This window comes from Hypanus sabinus, chromosome 7 (assembly GCF_030144855.1).
Source record: "Hypanus sabinus isolate sHypSab1 chromosome 7, sHypSab1.hap1, whole genome shotgun sequence".
NCBI lineage: Eukaryota > Metazoa > Chordata > Chondrichthyes > Myliobatiformes > Dasyatidae > Hypanus > Hypanus sabinus.
In genome coordinates this window covers 79,067,278-79,089,842 of record NC_082712.1, presented here as the reverse complement: position 1 = coordinate 79,089,842, position 22,565 = coordinate 79,067,278, and the positions used below count along the sequence as shown (strand labels likewise).

At 52.5% G+C, this 22,565-nt stretch overlaps 1 protein-coding gene across 1 annotated transcript in view; it reads left to right on the top strand.

Moving 5' to 3' along the window:
• Positions 1–8,781: 8,781 nt before the first annotated feature.
• Positions 8,782–22,565, top strand: part of LOC132397487 (voltage-gated potassium channel subunit beta-1-like) — a 189,641-nt gene continuing 175,857 nt past the window's right edge. Inside the window, exons 1-4 of the mRNA XM_059976317.1 lie at positions 8,782–9,071; positions 14,972–15,015; positions 17,744–17,781; positions 19,517–19,596. Coding sequence (XP_059832300.1) covers positions 8,782–9,071; positions 14,972–15,015; positions 17,744–17,781; positions 19,517–19,596 — 452 coding nt within the window. The remainder of the gene's footprint in view (positions 9,072–14,971; positions 15,016–17,743; positions 17,782–19,516; positions 19,597–22,565) is intronic.

Sequence of the window (22,565 nt, the reverse complement as noted above, 5' to 3'; positions counted from 1 at the left end):
CGGGTTCTGTGGGGGAGGGGGTTGATGGTCGGGAGGCTGTTAGTTTTGTTTTGTGTGGGGAGGGGTTGTTTTTTGGGGTCGATGTTCCTGGACCGGGTTCTGTGGGGGAGGGGTTGATGCTCGGGAGGCTGTTCGTTTTGTGTGGGGAGGGGTTGTTTTTTGGGGTTGATGTTCCTGGACCGGGTTCTGTGGGGGAGGGGGTTGATGGTCGGGAGGCTGTTAGTTTTGTGCGGGGGAGCTGGGTTTGTTGTTCCTCTCTGAACCACTTTCATGATCTTTCTTTGTTTCGTGGCTATCCGGAGAAGATGAATTTCAGGGTTGTGTATGGATACTTGCCTTGATAGCAAATGAACCTTTGAAGCTGTGGCTGGTAGTCGTTTGAATGGTGGCAGATTGAAGAATTGCAGTCATGTGATGCTCTAATCACTGAGTAATCTTTCGAAAACAAATCCACAAAAAACACTGTTAAGGAGCAAACTGAATCTCCCTCTACACCGTCCCATCACACACTCCCGGGTCAGACACAGAGTGAAGCTCCCTCTACACTGTCCCATCACACACTCCCAGGGTCAGACACAGAGTGAAACTCCTCTACACTGTCCCATCACACACTCCCAGGGTCAGACACAGAGTGAAGCTCCCTCTACACTGTCCCATCACACACTCCCGGGGTCAGACACAGAGTGAAGCTCCCTCTACACCGTCCCATCACACACTCCCAGGGTCAGACACAGAGTGAAGCTCCCTCTACACTGTCCCATCACACACTCCCGGGGTCAGACACAGAGTGAAGCTCCCTCTACACCGTCCCATCACACACTCCCAGGGTCAGACACAGAGTGGAGCTGTTCTGATTGCGCTGGGAGAAATCGGGGAAAAACTACTTTATGAAGGTCTTGAATTACTTGGAAATTGGTTTGCAACGTCCCTTGAACTTCTAAGTGAGCGGCTGGTTTAGAGTGGAAGCTTCGTTTGGAGTTTTTCTGCCAGTTTGGACGGGGTTCGTTTACGGCTTCGAACTGTGTAGCACCCTGCTGTGACGGCTGGCAACTCGCCGTGAAGCAGTTTCACTCCCAAAACCGGAGGCAAACGACGTTGTTTGTCCCCACTGACATCGGGGCAACCTCCTTCCATCTCTATCGTCGGGATTCTCGTTCGGTGTTGGAGCCGAACCGTCGTTTGAGACGTCTCGACCTCTCACGGCCTGGAAGTTTCTACAGGACTCACGGTGCCTTTCCTGGCGTTGGAATTTCTGGCACTGAGCCAGCAAGGTACCGTCGAGTACGAACTTTTCCCGCCAGTTACTCAACTCACTCCGAGACTTTATAACCAGCACCACCGTATCATTCTCGGTTCGGACACACAAGTAACATGCCGGACCAGTCTGCGGGGAGTCGCAGGCTTGCGGGGAGTTATGCAAAGGCGGCTGCCTCTCCGGCCTCGGACAACGCCCTGTTTCGGACGGTGAAAGTTGAACGCGGGGTGCAATGTATTTTGCGAACTGGAACTACGCTGGAAAAGTGTGCGGAGGCTATGGAGGACTTGTTGGGGAGAGATGGTGTTTTGGCCGCTGAGAAGGAGTTCGGGAAGGCGGTGTTTTACCTGAGGAATGATGAGTTGGTGCATCGGGCCCTCAGTAGAGGGATCACGGTGGAGATCATCTTTTTACAGATGGAGCTAGTGACAGCTCCCACACAACGCATCGTCCTCGGTCACGTACAGCCTTTCATCCCCAACGAGGACCTGCTTCCCGCACTGGCCCGCTTGGGGCAAGTACAGTCAGAGATAACTGCCATCAGGCACAAATTCAGGAGGCGCACCCTCCGGACCGTAATCTCTTTCCGCGACAGGTATTTATGAAACTGGAAAGGGAGGATGAAGTTGAGGGCCGGTTCACTGTCCGGCAAGAGGGGGTAGATTATCAGGTGTATTGGAGCTCTGAGCGCCCACGGTGCCATGCGTGCGGGGAGGTGGGGCACTTTCGGAGGGACTGTCCTAGCACCCGAAAACCCAGGGGGTCCACTTCGGGAACCTGTGCCCCAGCTACCTCTGCCCCTGATCCCATCCCTGCTCCTACACCTGTGCCGGCCCCTGCTCCTGCCCCTGACCCTGTCTCTAACCCTGCCCCTATTCCTACGTCTGCTCCTACCCCTGTGGTTCAGGCGGGTGATCCTGGGGCTACGTGCGGGGAGGTTCAGGCGAGGGACGGGGTGGAATCTGTGCGGGGCAAGAAAGCGAGGAAGAAGTCGAAACACGTGAAGAAGTCGGCCCCCGAGACCGCAGAGCTCACGCCATTTGCCCTGAGGTGGAGAGGGAGGCTCGGGGAAGCGTACGGTTGGACGGGGCGATAGGAGCGGAGAGTACCGCGCTGTCGGTGAATTCCGCACCTGTGTGCTCCTCCGGCTTGAAGAGGAGATGGGATTGTTCCCCCAAGAGGGCAGAGAATGCAGATGAGGGGGAGTCCCAGAAAGGGGTGGGGTTCCGGGTGGGAGTTGTGTCTAACCCTGAATCCCCAGATGTAGAGACCAGTCCTAGGGTAGGTGGTGTGGTTGTGCAGGAAGCTAGTGCTGGGCCTGTTTGCACGCCTAAAACAGACCTGGAGCCCTCCGCCCAGGACTTAGCAGTCAGCGCCTCCCTGGAGGCAAATGTATTAAGTAGTACAGGTGGAGAGGAGACCAGGCTCTCTCACAGTCAGCATCAGGCTGCCGGTGAATCCATTGGGCCAGAGCTGCTGGGGTCCTCTTCATGCCTGTCTCCTGGGGAGGGTGATGTAACCTGCATGCCGACCCCATCAACTAATGGCCTGCAGGGAGTCCCTTGGGATTTTCCCTCCATCGTCGCAACTGTGGGTTAGACTGCTGCGACGGTGGAGCGGGAAGGTATAGGGGAGGTACCCGCTGTGCAGTGTAGGTTACAGGGGCAGCCACCTTATACACCACCTGAGGAGGACGGTGGGGGATCTGTCTGCAGTGAGGGGTTGGAGGGGGATTCATTTGACAGCGAGACAATGGACATCCTCACCCCTCCAGAGAAATCCCCATTGATACCTTTGGAGGAGATCAGAGAGTTTATTCACTCCTCTGTGGGTGTAAAGCATCGGCCTAAACTCGCCTCGCTTCGCTGGCCTAGCATACCGAGGCTGGTGAAGTCCCTGAGGGTCATCCTCAGACGGAAGGGGAAGGGGAAGGGGAATGCTGTGTCAGGGAATGACAGGCGGCAGCTGAAATCCTTCCTGGATGACCTGGTGCGGGACATCAGGATGAGAAGCAGCCTCGCTCCTTCGGGAGATGGTGGGTCACAGGGTAGCGATGGTAGCAGTCGGGCCCGGAAAGTGAAGGATATTCTTGGTTTTCTTCGGGAGAGTGCGGCTGAGGGCGCCATCGCTCTCAGTGGGAAGGGGACTGGTGCTGAGGCCTAGTGTGCTCCCGACATGAAGCTTACCATAGCTAGTCTCAATGTAAACGGTAGCAGGGGCTCTCTCCGCAGGTATAACAATCTCTCAGTCCTCAGGGACGGGGGATACGCGGTGAGTTTCCTGCAGGAGATCCATACCACCCCGGGGGACGAGTCCGCTTGGCTCCTGGAGTGGCAGGGCGGGGTCTACATGAGTCACCTTAGCTCCAACTCTAGTGGGGTGGCGATCCTGTTGGCCCCAACCTTCCGGCCAGAAATCGTAGGAGTCCGAGATGTTTAGCCCGGCCGTCTGCTCCACCTGGCTGTGCGCCTGGATGGAGTACCGCTGCATTTTATCAACGTGTACGCTCCGAGGTGCGGGGTGATGCAGACGCGCCTATTCTGTCAGCGGTCCGCCTTGCTGAGTTCCATCGACCCGGGGGACTGCGTCGTCCTCGGGGGAGACTTCAACTGTACCCTCGAGGTGGAGGACCGCTCGGGCCTCCAACGCGACCCGGCATCGGCGAAAAGGTTAAAGGAGCTAGTCGGCTCCTTTGACTTGGTGGACAGCTGGCGGAATCTTCACCCCGACTCTAGCGCCTTCTCCAGAAGATCGAGAGAGGGGGGTTCCCGGATAGACCGCCTGTATATCTCTCGGGCCTATGTCTCCCGCGTGTCGGATTCCTCCATGCGGCCGGTGTCGTGCTCGGATCATCACCTTGTGTGGATGGAATTTACTCCTCTGCACCCTCGGGTGGGATCCGGGTATTGGCACTTTAGCAACCGGCTACTGGAGGACAGCCGATTCCGGGATTCATTCCGAGCGTTCTGGGCCACCTGGAGAGAGAGACGGAGAGAGTTCTGCTCCCTACGGCTGTGGTTGGATGTGGGCAAGGCCCAAATCCGGTTTTTATGTCGGGAGTACACTAGGGGGTCGACAAAGAGGCGGGGCTCTGAGATTGAGCGGCTTGAGAGAGCGTTGCTTGACCTAGAGTCCCGTCTTGGTCCGACCGGTGGAGACCATCAAACGTGGCAGGAATACCAGGAGAAGAAGGACTCACTCAGGAATCTGCTGCTCCAGCAGTCCCGTAGTGCGTATGTGAGGTCGCGGATCCAAATGCTGCAAGATTTGGACCGCGGCTCACCCTTCTTCTACTCGTTGGAGAAGTGGCGGGGAGTTCAAAAGCAGCTGGTGGAGCTACTGGCTGCTGATGGCTCCTCCATCACGGATCCTGACGAAATTATCAAAGTCCGCACTTTCTATCGGTCCTTATTCTCACCGGATCCGTCAAATGCGGGGGGCGTGCAGTGAGGTCTGGGAAGATTTGCCAAAGGTCAGCCCAGAAGACGCAGCGCGTCTGGACGCCCCCTGAGTGGGGAGGAGCTGTCTACTGCCCTTCGGCAAATCCGGAGGGGTAAATCCCCTGGCTTAGATGGTCTGAGTGTGGAGTTTTATCAGGCTTTTTGGGATGTCCTGGGGGTCGATTACAGCCTTGTTCTAGGGGAGAGCCTAGCCACCAGGGAATTGCCCCTCTCATGGCGGAGAGCTGTCGTGGTCCTGCTGCCCAAGAAGGGAGACCTTCGCCTGCTAAAGAACTGGTGCCCGGTCTCCCTCTTGTGCGCGGACTACAAGATCTTCGCCAGGGCAATGGCCAACCGTCTTAGTTCAGTACTGAGACAGGTGATTCATCCTGACCAATCTTACACAGTCCCGGGCCGCTCCATCCAGGACAATGTCCACCTTGTACGGGACCTGATCCACCTGCACCAGGAGACTGGGTCCCGGGCCGCTCCATCCAGGACAATGTCCACCTAGTACGGGACCTGATCCACCTGCACCAGGAGACTGGGTCCCGGGCCGCTCCATCCAGGACAATGTCCACCTAGTACGGGACCTGATCCACCTGCACCAGGAGACTGGGTCCCGGGCCGCTCCATCCAGGACAATGTCCACCTAGTACGGGACCTGATCCACCTGCACCAGGAGACTGGGTCCCGGGCCGCTCCATCCAGGACAATGTCCACCTAGTACGGGACCTGATCCACCTGCACCAGGAGACTGGGTCCCCGGCAGCGTTTCTTTCTCTTGACCAGGAGAAGGCGTTTGACCGGGTAGACCACAGTTTCCTGGTGGGCACTCTGCAGGCCTTTGGGCTCGGACCACACTTTGGGGCCTGAGTTCGGCTCCTCTACTCTGCCACAGAGTGCCTTGTTAAGGTCAATGGATCACTGGCAGCGCCCATTCCCTTCAGGAGAGGAGTACGTCAGGGATGCCCCATGTCCGGTTAATTGTATGCGATCTGTGTCGAGCCATTCCTGAGCCTCCTACGGCGAAGGCTGTCAGGTCTGGTTCTGCGTGAACCGGACATGGAGGTCGTCCTCTCGGCCTACGCCGATGATGTACTCCTCATGATGACAGATCCCAATGACCTGCGGAAGATGCGCGAGTGCCAAGACGTTTTCTCGGCGGCATCCTCCGCCAGGATCAACTGGGCGAAATGTTCCGGACTCTTAGTGGGTCAGTGGCAGGTGAAGTCTCTGCCGGAGGAGATGAGAGCTTTTGAGTGGAGTACTAGGCGTCTACCTGAGTCCTTCTGGGGAGACCTGGCTGACGAACTGGCAGGACCTGGAGACAAAAGTCATGGCCCGGCTGGGGTGCTGGTCAGGCCTTCTCAGGGTGCTTTCCTATCGAGGCAGGGTGGAGGTCATAAATCAGCTGGTGGCCTCCATGTTGTGGTATCGGATGGTCACCTTGGCCCCTCCTGCCCCATTTGTTGCAAGACTGCAGAGGAAGTTAGTGGACTTCTTCTGGGGCAACAGGAAACACTGGGTCTCTGCAGCGGTCTTGAGTCTCCCAGTGGGAGAGGGCGGACAGTCGCTGGTGTGCGTCCGAACGCAGCTGGCGGCTCTCCGCCTCAGGACTCTGCAGAGATTCCTGTACGCCGAGCACCCTCCCAGGTGGCACGTGTTGGCGACTTTCTTCCTCCGGAGGGGCTGCTGTCTTCATGAAGACATGCGGCTACCACCGGCGGGTGTCAGCCGTACGGCTTTGCGGAGTCTGCCTGGCTTCTATCAGGACCTAATGAGAGTCTGGAACATGGTCGCCTCAGGCCGGGAATCCCCTCCTCAGGCGGAGGGCGGGGTCCTGGCCGGCCCTTGCCCTACCTCAGTGGCTGTCGGTGCGGCTCAGTTGTGTGGACCGACTCAGGCCGAGCTGCTGGTCGGGCCCAGACCCCGCAATCTTCTCCGGGAGCCGTGTCCGCACAACTTGAGCCGTCTCTCATCGATACCCACAGTCCCATTCAGGGATGCAAGTAGGAGGTATCTGTATGGGCTGCTACTCCACATCCTCCACTTCCTTGCCCTTGTACACCGTCCCGACACGCCATGGCGGTCGGTCCTTCCACCCAGAGGTGAGGAGGGTCCCCACTGGAAGTCCCTTTACGCCGGGGTTCTTCCCATGCACCTGGGGGATCTCAGCTGGAGGGTACTGCATAGGGCAGTGCCCTGCAATAAGTTTTTCAGTTTGTACATGGACTTCCCACCCACATGCCACTTCTGCGGGCTGGAGGAGACCGTGTACCACATGTACATGGAGTGTGTGAGGCTGCAGCCTCTTTTTGCATATTTGCGTGGGCTGCTTCTCGCCTTCTGGCTGCATTTTAGTCCCACCCTGTTTATATATGGTCATCCAGTAAGGAAGGGGGCATGGAGGGATGAGGATGTCCTGGTCAACTTGCTCCTGGGGCTGGCGAAATCCGCCATCCGAGGGTCTTGGAAACGGGTGGCGGGAGGATCTCCCCGGGCAGACTGCCTGGCAATGTTTAGGGGGTATGTTCGTGCCCGGGTAAATATTGAAAAAGAACACGCGCAGTCCACAGCGGCCTTGGAGGAGTTTCGAGACCGTTGGGCTCCGCGGGGTGTGAATGCCATCGTGGACAGGGATGGCAACATTCTGGTGTAATGTCTATTGTCTATTTGTAGTGCAGTAATTGTGTTTGCCACTGTTTTGTATATATTGTATAGCACCGAAATTTGTAATAAAGGATTTTGTAATAAAAGAAATTTTAAAAAAGGGTCAGACACAGAGTGAAACTCCCTCTACACTGTCCCATCACACACTCCCAGGGTCAGACACAGAGTGAAGCTCCCTCTACACTGTCCCATCACACACTCCCAGGGTCAGACACAGAGTGAAGCTCCCTCTACACTGTCCCATCACACACTCCCAGGGTCAGACACAGAGTGAAACTCCCTCTACACCGTCCCATCACACACTCCCAGGGTCAGACACAGAGTGAAGCTCCCTCTACACTGTCCCATCACACACTCCCAGGGTCAGACACAGAGTGAAGCTCCCTCTACACTGTCCCACCACACACTCCCAGGGTCAGACACAGAGTGAAGCTCCCTCTACACTGTCCCATCACACACTCCCAGGGTCAGACACAGAGTGAAGCTCCCTCTACACCGTCCCATCACACACTCCCAGGATCAGACACAGAGTGAAGCTCCCTTGCACACTCCCATCACACACTCCCTGGGTCAGACACAGAGTGAAGCTCCCTTGCACACACCCATCACACACTCCCTGGGTCAGACACAGAGTGAAGCTCCCTTGCACACTCCCAAAGTCAAAGTGGAGTTTGTGGTCATCTGCAGAAGTCCATGTCTGCAAAGAGAAACTTACTTGGAGCAGCATCACCATATCCAGCATCAGCTGAGCAGCATTCACAAGAAAAACATAATTTAACGTACATTCTGTGGATTTTTATTGGAAGGATACACAATTAGAACCAAAAATATCCAGTTCAGAAGGTCACAAAAATCAGAAGGTCTCTGACTGGGCGCATCCGATCTCTGAACACCTACAAAACGTTATTGGGAGGGGAAGGCGCGCACACAGATACAGAAAGGGAGCTGCAGGCCGTGTGCCCTCAGGCTCTAACGTTACAGGTTAGTGTGGGTCGTTCCGGAAGGTTCATATATCACAGACACAGCAACACGGGAGCTGTTAGTGTCCCGGAGAGCCGGTGCTTGAAGTTCTCCGTCTATCAATCTGTGGCTGGGTCGCGGGCTGCCGTGCAAGAGTGGAAACTCCGTAGTGTGAGAGAACAGAGGGTGCGTAGCTGGGTCGGGGAGAGTCAGGCACAGTCGTGATCGTGGGGGGTTGAGTGTGCAAGCATCAGAGTGTAGCGTAGAGGGCTGGCGGTGAGGAATTTTGAACAGTGGCGCTTGCTAGCTCGCGTGTTGTCCCGAGAGTGTGAGTGTGCACGCGTGTCAACCCGCCAGTGAGTACCGAGGGACCGCGTGTAAAGTGTGCATGGTGTGAGCGTGCAAGGAAAGTAAGTGTGCAGATTTAGTGAGTGCCCGGAGGGGTGGGGCGCGATGGTGGGTTCCCGATCCGGCCGGGACTCGGGAGGGGGAGGCGGGGGGTCCGGGAGGGGAGGCAAGTTCTCAGTGGAGGAACTCTACGGCCTCAACACCAACAAGAAGCCCAGGTCGGTGGGACCGCCGGTCCGGCTGCCGAAGGACCGAGGGCCCGGGCTGACGGATGACTACCCGGTTACCGAGGAAGCCAGGGCGGCCTGGGAGAAGCAGAAGCTGGAGACCTTCCTCCGCGAATGCCGCATCTCGCTGGCCGACACGGTGTCCCAGCAGACCGGCATGGTCTACAGGTGAGCTGGAGGCTCCCAGTTTGGGATTCCCTTTCCCGTCCCTCCCTCTGCTCCTCAATCCTTCCTCCCTTCAGAAACATCCCCCTCCATCTCCCTCAACCTCACCCACTCAACTTCGCCTCCCTCCCTCAGCGTCAACTTCTCTCAACTCTTCCTTACCTTCCTCAATCTCACCTCCTTCCCTCAACCTTACCTTCTGAACCTCAACCTCACCTCCTTCCCTCAACCTTACCTTCCTCACCTCATTCCCTCAACCTCACTTTCCTCCCTTAACCTCACCTCCTTTCCTCACCTCATTCCCTCAACCTCACTTTCCTCCCTTAACCTCACCTTTTTTCCTCAACCTTACCTTCCTCACCTCATTCCCTCAACCTCACTTTCCTCCCTTAACCTCACCTCCTTCCCTCAACCTTACCTTCCTCACCTCATTCCCTCAACCTCACTTTCCTCCCTTAACCTCACCTCCTTCCCTCAACCTTACCTTCTGAACCTCAACCTCACCTCCTTCCCTCAACCTCTTTCACCTTCCTCAGCCTCATCCCCTCAACTTCACTTTCCTCCCTTAACCTCACCTCCTTCCCTCAACCTTACCTTCCTCACCTCATTCCCTCAACCTCACTTTCCTCCCTTAACCTCACCTCCTTCCCTCAACCTTACCTTTCTCACATTCCTTCAATCTCACTTTCCTCCCTTAACCTCACCTCCTTCCCTCAACCTTACCTTCCTCACCTCAACCTCACCTCCTTCCCTCAACCTTACCTTCCTCACCTCATTCCCTCAACCTCACTTTCCTCCCTTAACCTCACCTCCTTTCCTCAACCTTACCTTCCTCACCTCATTCCCTCAACCTCACTTTCCTCCCTTAACCTCACCTCCTTCCCTCAACCTTACCTTCCTCACCTCAACCTCACCTCCTTCCCTCAACCTTACCTTCCTCACCTCATTCCCTCAACCTCACTTTCCTCCCTTAACCTCACCTCCTTCCCTCAACCTTACCTTCCTCACCTCATTCCCTCAACCTCACTTTCCTCCCTTAACCTCACCTCCTTCCCTCAACCTTACCTTCTGAACCTCAACCTCACCTCCTTCCCTCAACCTCTTTCACCTTCCTCAGCCTCATCCCCTCAACTTCACTTTCCTCCCTTAACCTCACCTCCTTCCCTCAACCTTACCTTCCTCACCTCATTCCCTCAACCTCACTTTCCTCCCTTAACCTCACCTCCTTCCTTCAACCTTACCTTCTGAACCTCAACCTCACTCACCTTCCTCAGCCTCAATCTCACCTCATCCCCCAACCTCAACTTCACCTCTCTCACCTCATCCTCCTCTCTGTCAACCTCAAACTCATCTTCATCTCAGCTTCACCTCCCTCAACCTCTCCTCCCTCAAATTCAGTTTTACCTTTCACCTCAACTTGGCTCCCTCACCTCCCTCAACCTTATCTCTCTCTACCTCATTTTCCACCTCACTTTCCTCAATCTCATCTTCCACCTCAACCCCGCCTCAACTTCATGTCCCTCAACCTCAACTTACTCGACAGCGACCTCACCTCAACATCCCTCAACCTCAAATCACTCACCTCACCTACTCCCCTCCTCAACCTCATCTACTCCCCTCCTCTAACTCACCTTATCCCCATTACCCCTGTTCATCCCCAACTTCACCTACCATGCCCTTCTCAGCCCTACCTTCTACCCCTTCTTCAACATTCTCCTTCCAGAGCCCCTATCCCCCACCCTTGCTCTGGAATATCCTCCTTCCTGCACTTCTCTCAGTCCACCTCCACATTTAAGTTTTGAGGTACAACCCTCCATTAAAGCCTCCTACCCCCACACCCCCAGCTGTGTTCATCTCCCCTCTCGGTAACTGCCTTTATTAATAATTATTTTGCTCTGTTTACTGATAAATATTCTGTGTGTTTTCTGGACCTACATGTCTGTGGCCTTGCTGCAAATTATTCATTGTTACCTGTTGTGAGGATCACTAGCAAACTCGTGCAGTAATCTCTTCGGCAGTTCAGACTAAAGACTTGTGACATAATTTAATTAGAAAAACTAGCAGTAGCTCAGGCAAACTCTGCAGAATCTCGATGAGAAATCACTAGCGATACTCAGAAGAACTCGGCCTGAGTTTCAGCCACAATCACCCAACAGAGAGAGGTTGGCAAGCCCCCCCCCCCCCCGAAATACACCCTGGAGCATATAGAGATTCTGGACACTGTGCTAATTAAATAAAAGTGATAAGCACATAGCACATACAAGATGGCAAGCACGTGTACAATATCAGTAAAATACAGCCATGCTAAGTAAACGTCCAGATCGGGAGGCCATCAAGGCTGCAGAACTCTGCAGTCCACTACAATACAGCTTGCCTTCTGCTGAGTGAACACTGAGGGGCAGCACTGACTCGAGGCTGGATGACATGTCACACCTCCCACCGGTGGAACCTGCTGACTCTATCCTGGCGGCTGTCAGCAGGCGACACTGCGGCTTGAGGCCTACGACCAGGCTCCCCTGCCATCCGCCGGTGTGATCGGCCTCATCACTTTTATTGCAGGAGAGAACAAGGTCAGTGACTCACAGACTTGGCCTAGCTTCTTCATGCTGGGTGTAGGGTGGCACAGTGAGTAGAGTTGCTGCCTCACAGTCCCAGAGACGTGGATTCAGTTCGATCCCGCCTTCCCACCCCTCAACCATCAGGCTCCTGAACCAGTGTGGATAACTTCACTCACCTCAACTCTGAACCCATTCCACTCCATAAGGACTCAATGAGTCGAGAGGCCTCATTCTGCTCCTGTGCCTCATGGGCTTATGGACTGTGTGGCCGAGGCCTGTGAGCGTCAAGCTGCTGGGCGGGCGGCAGCGGTGCATTGGCTTAATGGCTATGGATTCACTTTCGTGGACTCTGCGGTCCATGTTCTGCATCTTGTTTCTTATTGTTTGCATGATTTGTTCTCTTTTGTTTCCCGGTCTTTGTTATTTGTTTTTTTTTAAATGGGTTCTATTATGTTTCTTTATTTTGTGGCTGCACGCAAGCAGACAAATCTCAAGGTTTTGTACAGTGTACAGAGTTTGATGATAAATGTACTTTGAACTTCGAAAGGGTACGGCAAAGATTTACCAGGATGTTGCCCAAACTTCGGGGGGGGGGCGGGGGCTTGAGCTACAAGGAGAGGTTGTGTGGACTGACTCTGGGATGCAGGGATGAGCAGGGAGCCTCATTGTTAGTTACACATAAGACCAACAAGATTTGCGGATGGCACCAAGATTGGGGTGTAGTCGACAGCCGGGAAGAGTCGTGGTTTTGCTGCGGAGTCTGGTCCAGCTGGAAAAATGGGCTGAAGAATGTCAGATGGAATTCAGTGCAGACAGGTGTGAGGTGTTGCACGTCAGTAGGACCAAACAGGGAATGGCGGGGCACTGAGGAGTGTGGTGGAACAAAGGGATCTGGGAATACAGCTCCATAATTCATTGAAAGTGGCGTCTCAGGTAGATAGGGTTGCAAAGAAAGCTTTTGGCTCATTGGCCTTCAGGTTGAGTACAGGAGATGGGATGTTACGTTGAAGTTATACGAGACATTGGTGAGGCCTAATTTGGAGTATAGTGCTCAGTCACTGTCACCTGCCCAGAGGAAAGATGTAAATAAGGTTGAAAGAGTACAGAGAACATTTACAAGGATGTAACTAGAAGACTGAGGGAAGATTTCAAAGGTGCAAAGGGCCTTATAAAAGCATGTATCCGTATACAACCCTGAAATTTGTGTTCTCCAGAGAGCCATGAAACAAAGAACAAGAAAGTCGTTCAGAGAGAAACAACAAACTCACCCCCCCCCCGTACAAAAGAGAACAGCAAACTAATAATCAACCCCCAAAGCCCCCCTCTCCCACACAGGAACATCAACCCCCAAACAACGCAACAAAAAGGAAAAGGGACGGGCGATTTTAAAAAAAACACACAGAATATGAAATGTCCACAGTCCATAAACAGCAGAACCACGATAACATCCTACGATATCGGCGACTTCCATCGAGAGAGAAGGGTACTGCACGAGGCAGAGAGGCTTACTCACCTGCCACAGCAATAGTCCTCCTCAGGCAGTGGTCAGCACTGTAATTCTCGCTCACCTTATACATTCCCCGCGATGTCTCAATCTTGCTCGACTCTTAAATCAGCGATTAATGGACGCTCTAAATGGTGAAATGGAGTCAAACATCGACCCGTGCCTGACTCAAAAGTTTCTTCGCATCAAGGCCAGCTCACTTCCCAGAAAACATGGACCCGTATGGGTCCCAGTAATGCCTGCCTTTTTGTTGGCTTTGTGGAACAGTCCATGTTCCAAGTCTATACGGGTATCCATCCCCCTCTTTTCCTTCGCTACATTGACGACTGCACTGGCGCTGCCTCCTGCACGCATGCTGAGCTAGTTGACTTCATTAACTTTGAGTCCAAATTTTACCTATCTGGGGCTACCTGGGGCCCATGGCTACTCCTCGAGTTTGTAGGAAGTGGGAGGAGCTGAAGGAAAACTGGGTGAGGGTGAGGACCAGTCCCGCCGGACGGAGGAGGGTGATGTTGGAGGGGAACTGATGCCACAGATGCTACCTGAGCTGCTGAGGTCCCCCTATAGTTTGTGCGGTTCGTGGACCCGGCCCACCTCTCCCGGAAGGCTGGTCTGCCCGCTGTCATTCTCTCTGTCAACCTGAAGGTGTCTGACAGGGTGTATCAGGAAAACCTTTACGGGATTCTGGATGCGTTTGGACACAGGCCACGTTTGTGGCCCCTTTCACTTTGGAAGAGGGGTGCATCAGGAGTGACTCAAATCCAGCCACGCCTGCTTGCAATGAATTTCCCTTTACACCAGGAGCTCCCAACCTTCTCTACATCATGAACTAATATCATTCAGGAACGAGTCCATGGGCCCCAGGTTGTGAACCCCGACTATCCCACAATCACGGAGCCCTGCTGCGATCGGGCAGAAGATATGAAAGCTTGAGAAGATGTACCTCCTGGCTCAAGGTTATCTTCTCACCTCTCAGACCATAAGGCATAGAAGCAGATTCCACATTCCATCATCCAGGCTGATTTATTATCCCTCTCCACCAGTCTCCTGCCTTCTCCCTGTAACCTTTGATGCCCTGACTAATCAACAACCTATCAAACTCTGCTTTAAATATACCCAATGTCGGCCTCAAAAGCCGCCTATGGCAATGAATTCTACAGACTGACCAGCATCTGGCTAGAGCAGTGGTTCCCAACATGGGTGTTCATGGACCCCCCCCCCCCATCAGTTAATGATAAGGTTCCATGGCATAAAAAGGGTTATAAACCCCTGGGTTAAAGAAATTCCTCTTCATCTCCGTTCTAAAGGATGCCCCTCTGTTCTGAGGCTGTAGCCTTTGGTCTTAGGCTCCCCCACCATAGGAAACATCCTCTCCACATCCACTCTGTCCGGGCCTTTCAACATTCGATAGGTTTCAATGAGATCCCCTCGTTCTTCTAGACTCCCGTGAGTACAGGCCCAGAGCCGTTAACTGCTCCTCCTAGGTTAACCCTTTCATTCCAGGGATCATTCACATGAACTTCCTCTGAGCCTTCTCCAATAGCACCTCTTGACTGGATTCCTTATACAATCAAGATCTGCCAGTCTATCTCGATATGGCTCCTGCATTTTATTTGTCTGCCTTCACTGCACTTTCTCTGTAAGTGTAACACTCCATTCTGTCTTCTCGTTTACTACTCTGGTATATTCATTGTTAGGAAAGATCTGTCTGGATGGCCCACAGGGGAAGCTTTTCACTCTATCTCAGTATCTGCAACAACTACTAGGCCCCCATATTACACCCGAGTCTCCCGTTGATCCTGGCAACATTTATAAAATATTCAATGTCTTTCTTTTTACAGGAACCTGGGGAAATCAGGTCTCAGAGTGTCTTGTCTGGGTATTGGTGAGTACATGACCATCCTTACATGGAACTGAGTCGGCCTGTGCATTCGTGTGTCTCGGGCAGCAGAGTGCTTAGCACAACGCTTCACATTCCCGGCGACCCGGGTTCAATTCCCGCTGCTGTCGGTCAGGAGTTTGTACGTTCTCCCTGTGACCACGCGGATTTCCTCCGGGGGCTCTGGTTTCCTCCCACGGTCCAAAGACGTACAGGTTCGGGTTAGTAAGCTGTGGGCTTGCCCTGTTGGTGCAGGAAGCGGGGAGACACCTATAGGCTGCCCCCAGCAAAATCCTCAGAGTGACCCTTGTCTGGGTATTGGTGAGTACATGACCATCCTTGTACAGAACAAGGTGCACCTGGGGGTGTGCATGTGTCTCGGGCAGTGTAGTGGTTAGTGTAACTTCATCTGGGTTCAGTACAGACTTATGAGGGGTATAGATAGGGTAAATGCAAGCAGGCTTTTTGCACTGAGGTTGTGTAGGACACAACCAGAGGTCATGGGTTAAGGCTGAAAGGTGCAAAGTTTAAGCAGAACATGAGGGGAATCTTCTTCACTCAGAGTGTGGAACGAGCTGCCAGCGCAAGTGGTGCATGTGAGCTCGATTTCAACGTTTCAGAGAAGTTTGGATAGGTACACGGATGGTCAGGGGATGGAGGGCCATACTCTGGTGCAGGTCGATGGGAGTAGGCACTTAAATGGTTCAGCACAGACTAGAAGGGCCGAAGGGCTGTACTTTTTTGTGGCTATCTATCGGAACAAAATAATTGTTACTTCGGAACCAATGCAGCACAAAAATTACACAAAACATCAGAATCAGGTTTAATATCACCGGCATATGTCATGAAATTTCTTGTCTTTGTGGCAGCAGCACAATGCAATATATAGCCCTGCACAGTTTTGTGTACTTTCTGTAGTCCTGTGCAGGTCCGTAGTCTAGTGTGATTTTTATATTGTTTTACGTAGTCTAGTGTAGCCTTGTGCTATCTCACATAGTCTAGTGTAGATTTGTGTTGTTTCATGTAGCACCAGGGTCCTGGAGGAACGTTGTTTTGTTTTTACAGTGTACTGTACCAGCAGTTTATGGTCAAAATGACAATAAACTTGAACGACTTGAATAATAGAGAAAAAAACCTGAACTACAGTAAGTACTTAGATATATTAAATAGTTAGATTAAATAAGCAGTGCAAAAATAGAAATAAAAAAGTATTGAGGTAGTGTTCATGGGTTCAATGTCCATTCAGAAATCAGATGGCAAAGGGGAAGAAGCTGTTCCTGAATCATTGAGTGTGTGCCTTCAGGCTCCTGTACCTCCTCCCTGATGGTAGTAATGAGAACAAGGCATGCCCTGGGTGCTGGGGGTCTTAATGATGGATGTCGCCTTTTTAAGGCATCACTCCTTGAAGATGTCCTGGATACTACGGAGGTTAGAGCCCATGATGGAACTGACTGAGTTTACAACTCTCTGCAGCTTATTTCGATCCTGTGCAGTAGTAGGGAACACAATAAATTTGAATACAGAAGATAGTTTATTTACTTAGACTGGATGTCCATGGTGCTGGGCTGTACACAAGGGGACCAACAGGAAATGATAAAGTAGTGGTGGTTGGGAGTGTGGAGGTGTTGATCAGCCTGTCCAACTCTCTGCAGTGTCTGTCTCGATCACTTCCTCAGGCAGCACATTCCACATACCCACCACCGTCTGTGTGACGACATTGCCCCTCAGGTTCCTCCTGTATCGTTTCCCCTCACCTCTGACCTACGCCCTCTACCTCATTGTGATCTTGCACTGCATCGTCTGCCTGCACTGCACTCTTTCAACAGTCGTTATCCTTTATTCTGCATGGTTATTGCTTACCTTTGTTCTACCTCGAAGGACTGTGTCAGGATCTGATCTGCATGTACAGTACGCAAAACAGGTCCGTCTCGGTATGTGTGGCGGTAGTCAAGCAGTACAACACATCCTGAGGAAAGAGAATGTGTGTATTCACCCTGTATGTCCCTCGTGATTCCTTAACCCTCTGTAAGGTCACCCTCACTCTTCTGTGCCCCAAGGACTGAAATCCTTGCCCTCCCAATCTCTCCCTATAGTCCCTCAAATCCTGGCAACATTTTTCCACTTTTCTGCACCCTTAATGGCAACTTTCCTGCAGCATGGTGACCAAAACTAAGCACAACACTCCAAGTGTGGTCTCACTTACACCCCCAATGTAACCTCCCGGCCCCTGTACTCAATGCCCTGATTGGTGAGGGTCTTTTACTGAGATACAGTGCAGAATAGACCTTGCTGGGCCATCGAGCCACGCCACCCAACAATCCCCCGACTTAATCCAAGCCTAATTTCAGGAAAATTAGCAAAGACCAATTAACCTACCGACCAGTACTTCTTTGGACTGTAGGATGAAACCAGAGCACCCGGAGGAAATCCACATGGTTCCTGGGAGAACGGACAAACTCCTTACAGGCAGTGGCGGAAATTGAACCTGGGTCACCTGTGCTGTAAAATATTGTGCTAACCGTTACACTTCTGTAAAGTCCTCTCCTGTCAACATGTGACGCTACTTCCATCGGGAGAGCATGGGGAGAGGTCGCTGAAGATGGGGCTGAGGGGCTAACGGAGAAGCTGGGAGGGGAAGGAACTGGGCTGGTGTTGGGGGGAGTGGAAATCTCTGGCCTTGGTTCGGTACCAATGAGAGGAAGGACCTCACTGGCCGTTCTTTTTCTGTTCACAGGAAGCTGGGTGACCATTGGCTCCCAGGTTTCGGAAGAGGTGAGTGGTCCACAGGTTCCCTTGGCAAAAGGCCTCTCTGCACTCCTAGAGGAATAGGAATAAGGAAAGGCAGATATTTCCCTCCTGGACATACCACTCCTGATCCCCAGCTCTATCCTCATTCCACATGACACCCTCCCTGTCTCCTGCCTGGCTTTGCCGCGAGCTCTACCACACTCTGAGCTCGAGCTAACAAAGAACATCTTCTACTCTACGCACTACGCGCTGGTCGAACACGGCAGGTCAGGCAGCATCGAGTGGAATAAGCAGTCGACGCTTTGGGCTGAGACCCTCCATCAGGACTGGAAAGTCATTCCTTTCCTTTCCAGTCCTGAAAAAGGATCTCGGCCTGAAACGCCAACTATTCATTCCCCTCCATGGACGCTGCCTGACCTGACGCGTTTTGTGTGTGTTGCTCAAGATTTCCAGCAACTGTGGAACTCGTATTTTCCTTTAGTTCAGACAGGGTCGTACTCGTAGGATAGGGGCTCACATGACCCCACACCAGCTGAGTATTATTGAGAAATAATCTCTTGTTGGTTTTGTTAACCCCCCTCCCTCGCACACTTGCTGTTCCGAGTATATCTCCCAGTTACCTGGTCTTAGGTGATCCAACTTCCTCACACATCCCAATGACACGACCATAAGATTAGGAACAGGATTAGGCCATTCGGCCCATCGAATCTGCTCTGTCATTTCATCATGGCTGGTCCATTTTCCCTCTCAGCCCCAATCTCCTGCCTTCTCCCCATATCCCTTCATGCCCTGACCAATCAAGGACCTATCAACCTCTGCCTTAAATACACCCAATCACTTGGCCTGCACGGCTGCCTATGACATCAAATTCCACAGATTCATTACTTTCTGGCTAAAGAAATCCCTCCGGAACTCCATTGTAAATGGACATCCCTCTATTGTGAGGCTCCCCCAGTTAGACTCCCCCACTATATGAAACATCCTCTCCACATCCACTCTGTTGAGGCCTTTCAGCATTCAATAGGTTTCAACGAGATCCCCCATAATTCTTCTGAACTCCAGTGAGCCATCAAACGCTCCTCACATGCGGGGCGGTTGGGTTAATCGGCCACTGTAAATTATCCCAGAATGTGTGGGTGAGGAATCTTGGGGGAATTGAGAAGGAATAGGTTACAGGAATCATGGGAATGCTGTGGGATAGTCTTGAAGGGACAGATGGCATATAATAAATAATGAGGAGAGGCTGGGAGCTGAGCCTCACTACTAGGCCTCATAGTGGATCTTTACTTGATTATTGAGGGTGTTGATGCCTGATTTTTCTTCACACCCCCATCTTACCAAATAGACCACCATGGTTATGCAATGGGGCCAACTCTAAGCCAGAGGTATATTAGTAATGTAATTACCCACATTTAATTAACCCATGCGATTAAATGGGAGGGGGATTTGAAGGGCAGGCAAGGGAGCATAAACTGGGGAGGAAGCAAATTGATCTTCTGGGGCTAGCATAGACCCAGTGGGCTGAATGGTCTCCTTCCCTGTAGAATTGGGTTTAAGTCCATCACCAGGGATATAGACTGACACTTCCAGTGCTGATGAATTGGATGTTTGACCAGCGCCCAAGGGAAAATGAAGGAGATCCCACAGCAGATACTTAAAGCAGAACGAGGTAGCAACCTCTCAAATTTCCCAGCCTGACAACCTCTGGGATCTTGCTGTGCATCACTCACTCAGTCTGTGATCAAACCTCGTCCCGCAGGTTGCCGAGGACATCCTAACCATAGCCTACGAGAGTGGCATCAACCTGTTCGATACCTCCGAGGTCTACGCTTCGGGCAAGTAAGCTACGTTCCTGTCCCAACATCTTCCTGGGAGGGGTGGGGGGTGTGATTCAGTCTGACAACACCTCACATGTCATTTGTGATTGTTAGACGTGGGTTATGACCACAGGAAAAATGGCTGGAGTCACTTAGCACTTTCATGCAAGGATGTCATCAATCAAACATGCAAAAGTTAGTGAAAATAAAACTGCCGATATTTACAAAAAGATACCTCAACAGAAAACTCAATAATAGCATCATACTATTTTGTCCAGTGTGAACTGCAGGCACTCTCCTACCACTGGGAGCAATGAGACCCATTTATTAGGCACCAGGACATACTGTCTTCAATTACCCACAAAGTTAACTTAAAACTGCACACGAGGTAGAATATGGTACACTTTACAATGGAGTTACAATCATATTACAAAATAAACAAAAGTATCTACCTTAAATGCAGTACATTCGGCCCTCCTTATCTGTGGGGATTGGTTCCGGGATCCACTGCAGATACCAAAAAACGCGGATGTTCAAGTCGGTGGACTTTAGGACCCGGTGGAGCTCCGGACCTTATTTAACCTGGCTCAGTGCGGTGGACTTTAGGACCCGGTGGAGCTCCGGACCTTATTTAACCTGGCTCAGTGCGGTGGACTTTAGGACCCGGTGGAGCTCCAGACCTTATTTAACCTGGCTCAGTGCGGTGGACTTTAGGACCTGGTGGAGCTCCGGACCTTATTTAACCTGGCTCAGTGTGGTGGACGTTAGGACCCGGTGGAGCTCCAGACCTTATTTAACCTGGCTCAGTGCGGTGGACGTTAGGACCCGGTGGAGCTCCGGACCTTATTTAACCTGGCTCAGTGCGGTGGACTTTAGGACCCGGTGGAGCTCCGGACCTTATTTAACCTGGCTCAGTGCGGTGGACGTTAGGACCCGGTGGAGCTCCAGACCTTATTTAGCCTGGCTCAGTGCGGTGGACTTTAGGACCCGGTGGAGCTCCGGACCTTATTTAACCTGGCTCAGTGCGGTGGACTTTAGGACCCGGTGGAGCTCCAGACCTTATTTAGCCTGGCTCAGTGCGGTGGACTTTAGGACCCGGTGGAGCTCCGGACCTTATTTAACCTGGTTCAGTGCGGTGGACTTTAGGACCCGGTGGAGCTCCGGACCTTATTTAACCTGGCTCAGTGCGGTGGACTTTAGGACCCGGTGGAGCTCCGGACCTTATTTAACCTGGCTCAGTGCGGTGGACGTTAGGACCCGGTGGAGCTCCAGACCTTATTTAGCCTGGCTCAGTGCGGTGGACTTTAGGACCCGGTGGAGCTCCGGACCTTATTTAACCTGGCTCAGTGTGGTGGACTTTAGGACCCGGTGGAGCTCCAGACCTTATTTAACCTGTCTCAGTGCGGTGGACTTTAGGACCCGGTGGAGCTCCGGACCTTATTTAACCTGGCTCAGTGCGGTGGACTTTAGGACCCGGTGGAGCTCCAGACCTTATTTAACCTGTCTCAGTGCGGTGGACTTTAGGACCCGGTGGAGCTCCAGACCTTATTTAACCTGGCTCAGTGCGGTGGACGTTAGGACCCGGTGGAGCTCCGGACCTTATTTAACCTGGCTCAGTGCGGTGGACTTTAGGACCCGGTGGAGCTCCGGACCTTATTTAACCTGGCTCAGTGCGGTGGACTTTAGGACCCGGTGGAGCTCCGGACCTTATTTAACCTGGCTCAGTGCGGTGGACTTTAGGACCCGGTGGAGCTCCAGACCTTATTTAACCTGGCTCAGTGCGGTGGACGTTAGGACCCGGTGGAGCTCCAGACCTTATTTAACCTGGCTCAGTGCGGTGGACGTTAGGACCCGGTGGAGCTCCGGACCTTATTTAACCTGGCTCAGTGCGGTGGACTTTAGGACCCGGTGGAGCTCCGGACCTTATTTAACCTGGCTCAGTGCGGTGGACGTTAGGACCCGGTGGAGCTCCGGACCTTATTTAACCTGGCAGTGCGGTGGACTTTAGGACCCGGTGGAGCTCGGGACCTTATTTAACCTGTCTCAGTGCGGTGGACGTTAGGACCCGGTGGAGCTCCGGACCTTATTTAACCTGGCTCAGTGCGGTGGACTTTAGGACCCGGTGGAGCTCCGGACCTTATTTAACCTGGCTCAGTGCGGTGGACTTTAGGACCCGGTGGAGCTCCGGACCTTATTTAACCTGGCTCAGTGCGGTGGACGTTAGGACCCGGTGCAGCTCCGGACCTTATTTAACCTGTCTCAGTGCGGTGGACGTTAGGACCCGGTGGAGCTCCGGACCTTATTTAACCTGGCTCAGTGCGGTGGACTTTAGGATCCGGTGGAGCTCCGGACCTTATTTAACCTGTCTCAGTGCGGTGGACGTTAGGACCCGGTGGAGCTCCGGACCTTATTTAACCTGGCTCAGTGCGGTGGACTTTAGGACCCGGTGGAGCTCCGGACCTTATTTAACCTGGCTCAGTGCGGTGGACTTTAGGACCCGGTGGAGCTCCGGACCTTATTTAACCTGTCTCAGTGCGGTGGACTTTAGGACCCAGTGGAGCTTGGGACCCACCACCCGCAGTGTTTCTGTTCCGGAAAACGATCACATTTGAAAATAATGTGGAAATAATAAAGCGATCGGAAAGAGGTGAAACGCCATCGGTCATTGGAAAAGCGTTAGGCTACATTCGGTCAACGATCGGAACAATTTTAAAGGATAAAGTGAGAATAATGGAGCATGTGAAGGCCCTGCCCCGGTGAAAGCTACAATTATTACTAAGCAACGCAGAGGTTTAGTTATAGAAATACATACATTTAAGTGTTTTATATGCATAGAAAGGTAAAATATATACTATATACTAAGACAAACGTTTGACTAACTGACGCTAAATAATACTGAATGCAGCTGTTCCAACTGAGAGAACTTCCGTTTTTTTTCAATCCCAATCCGCGGTAACCTATGCACATCTTCCCATATATTTTAAATCATCC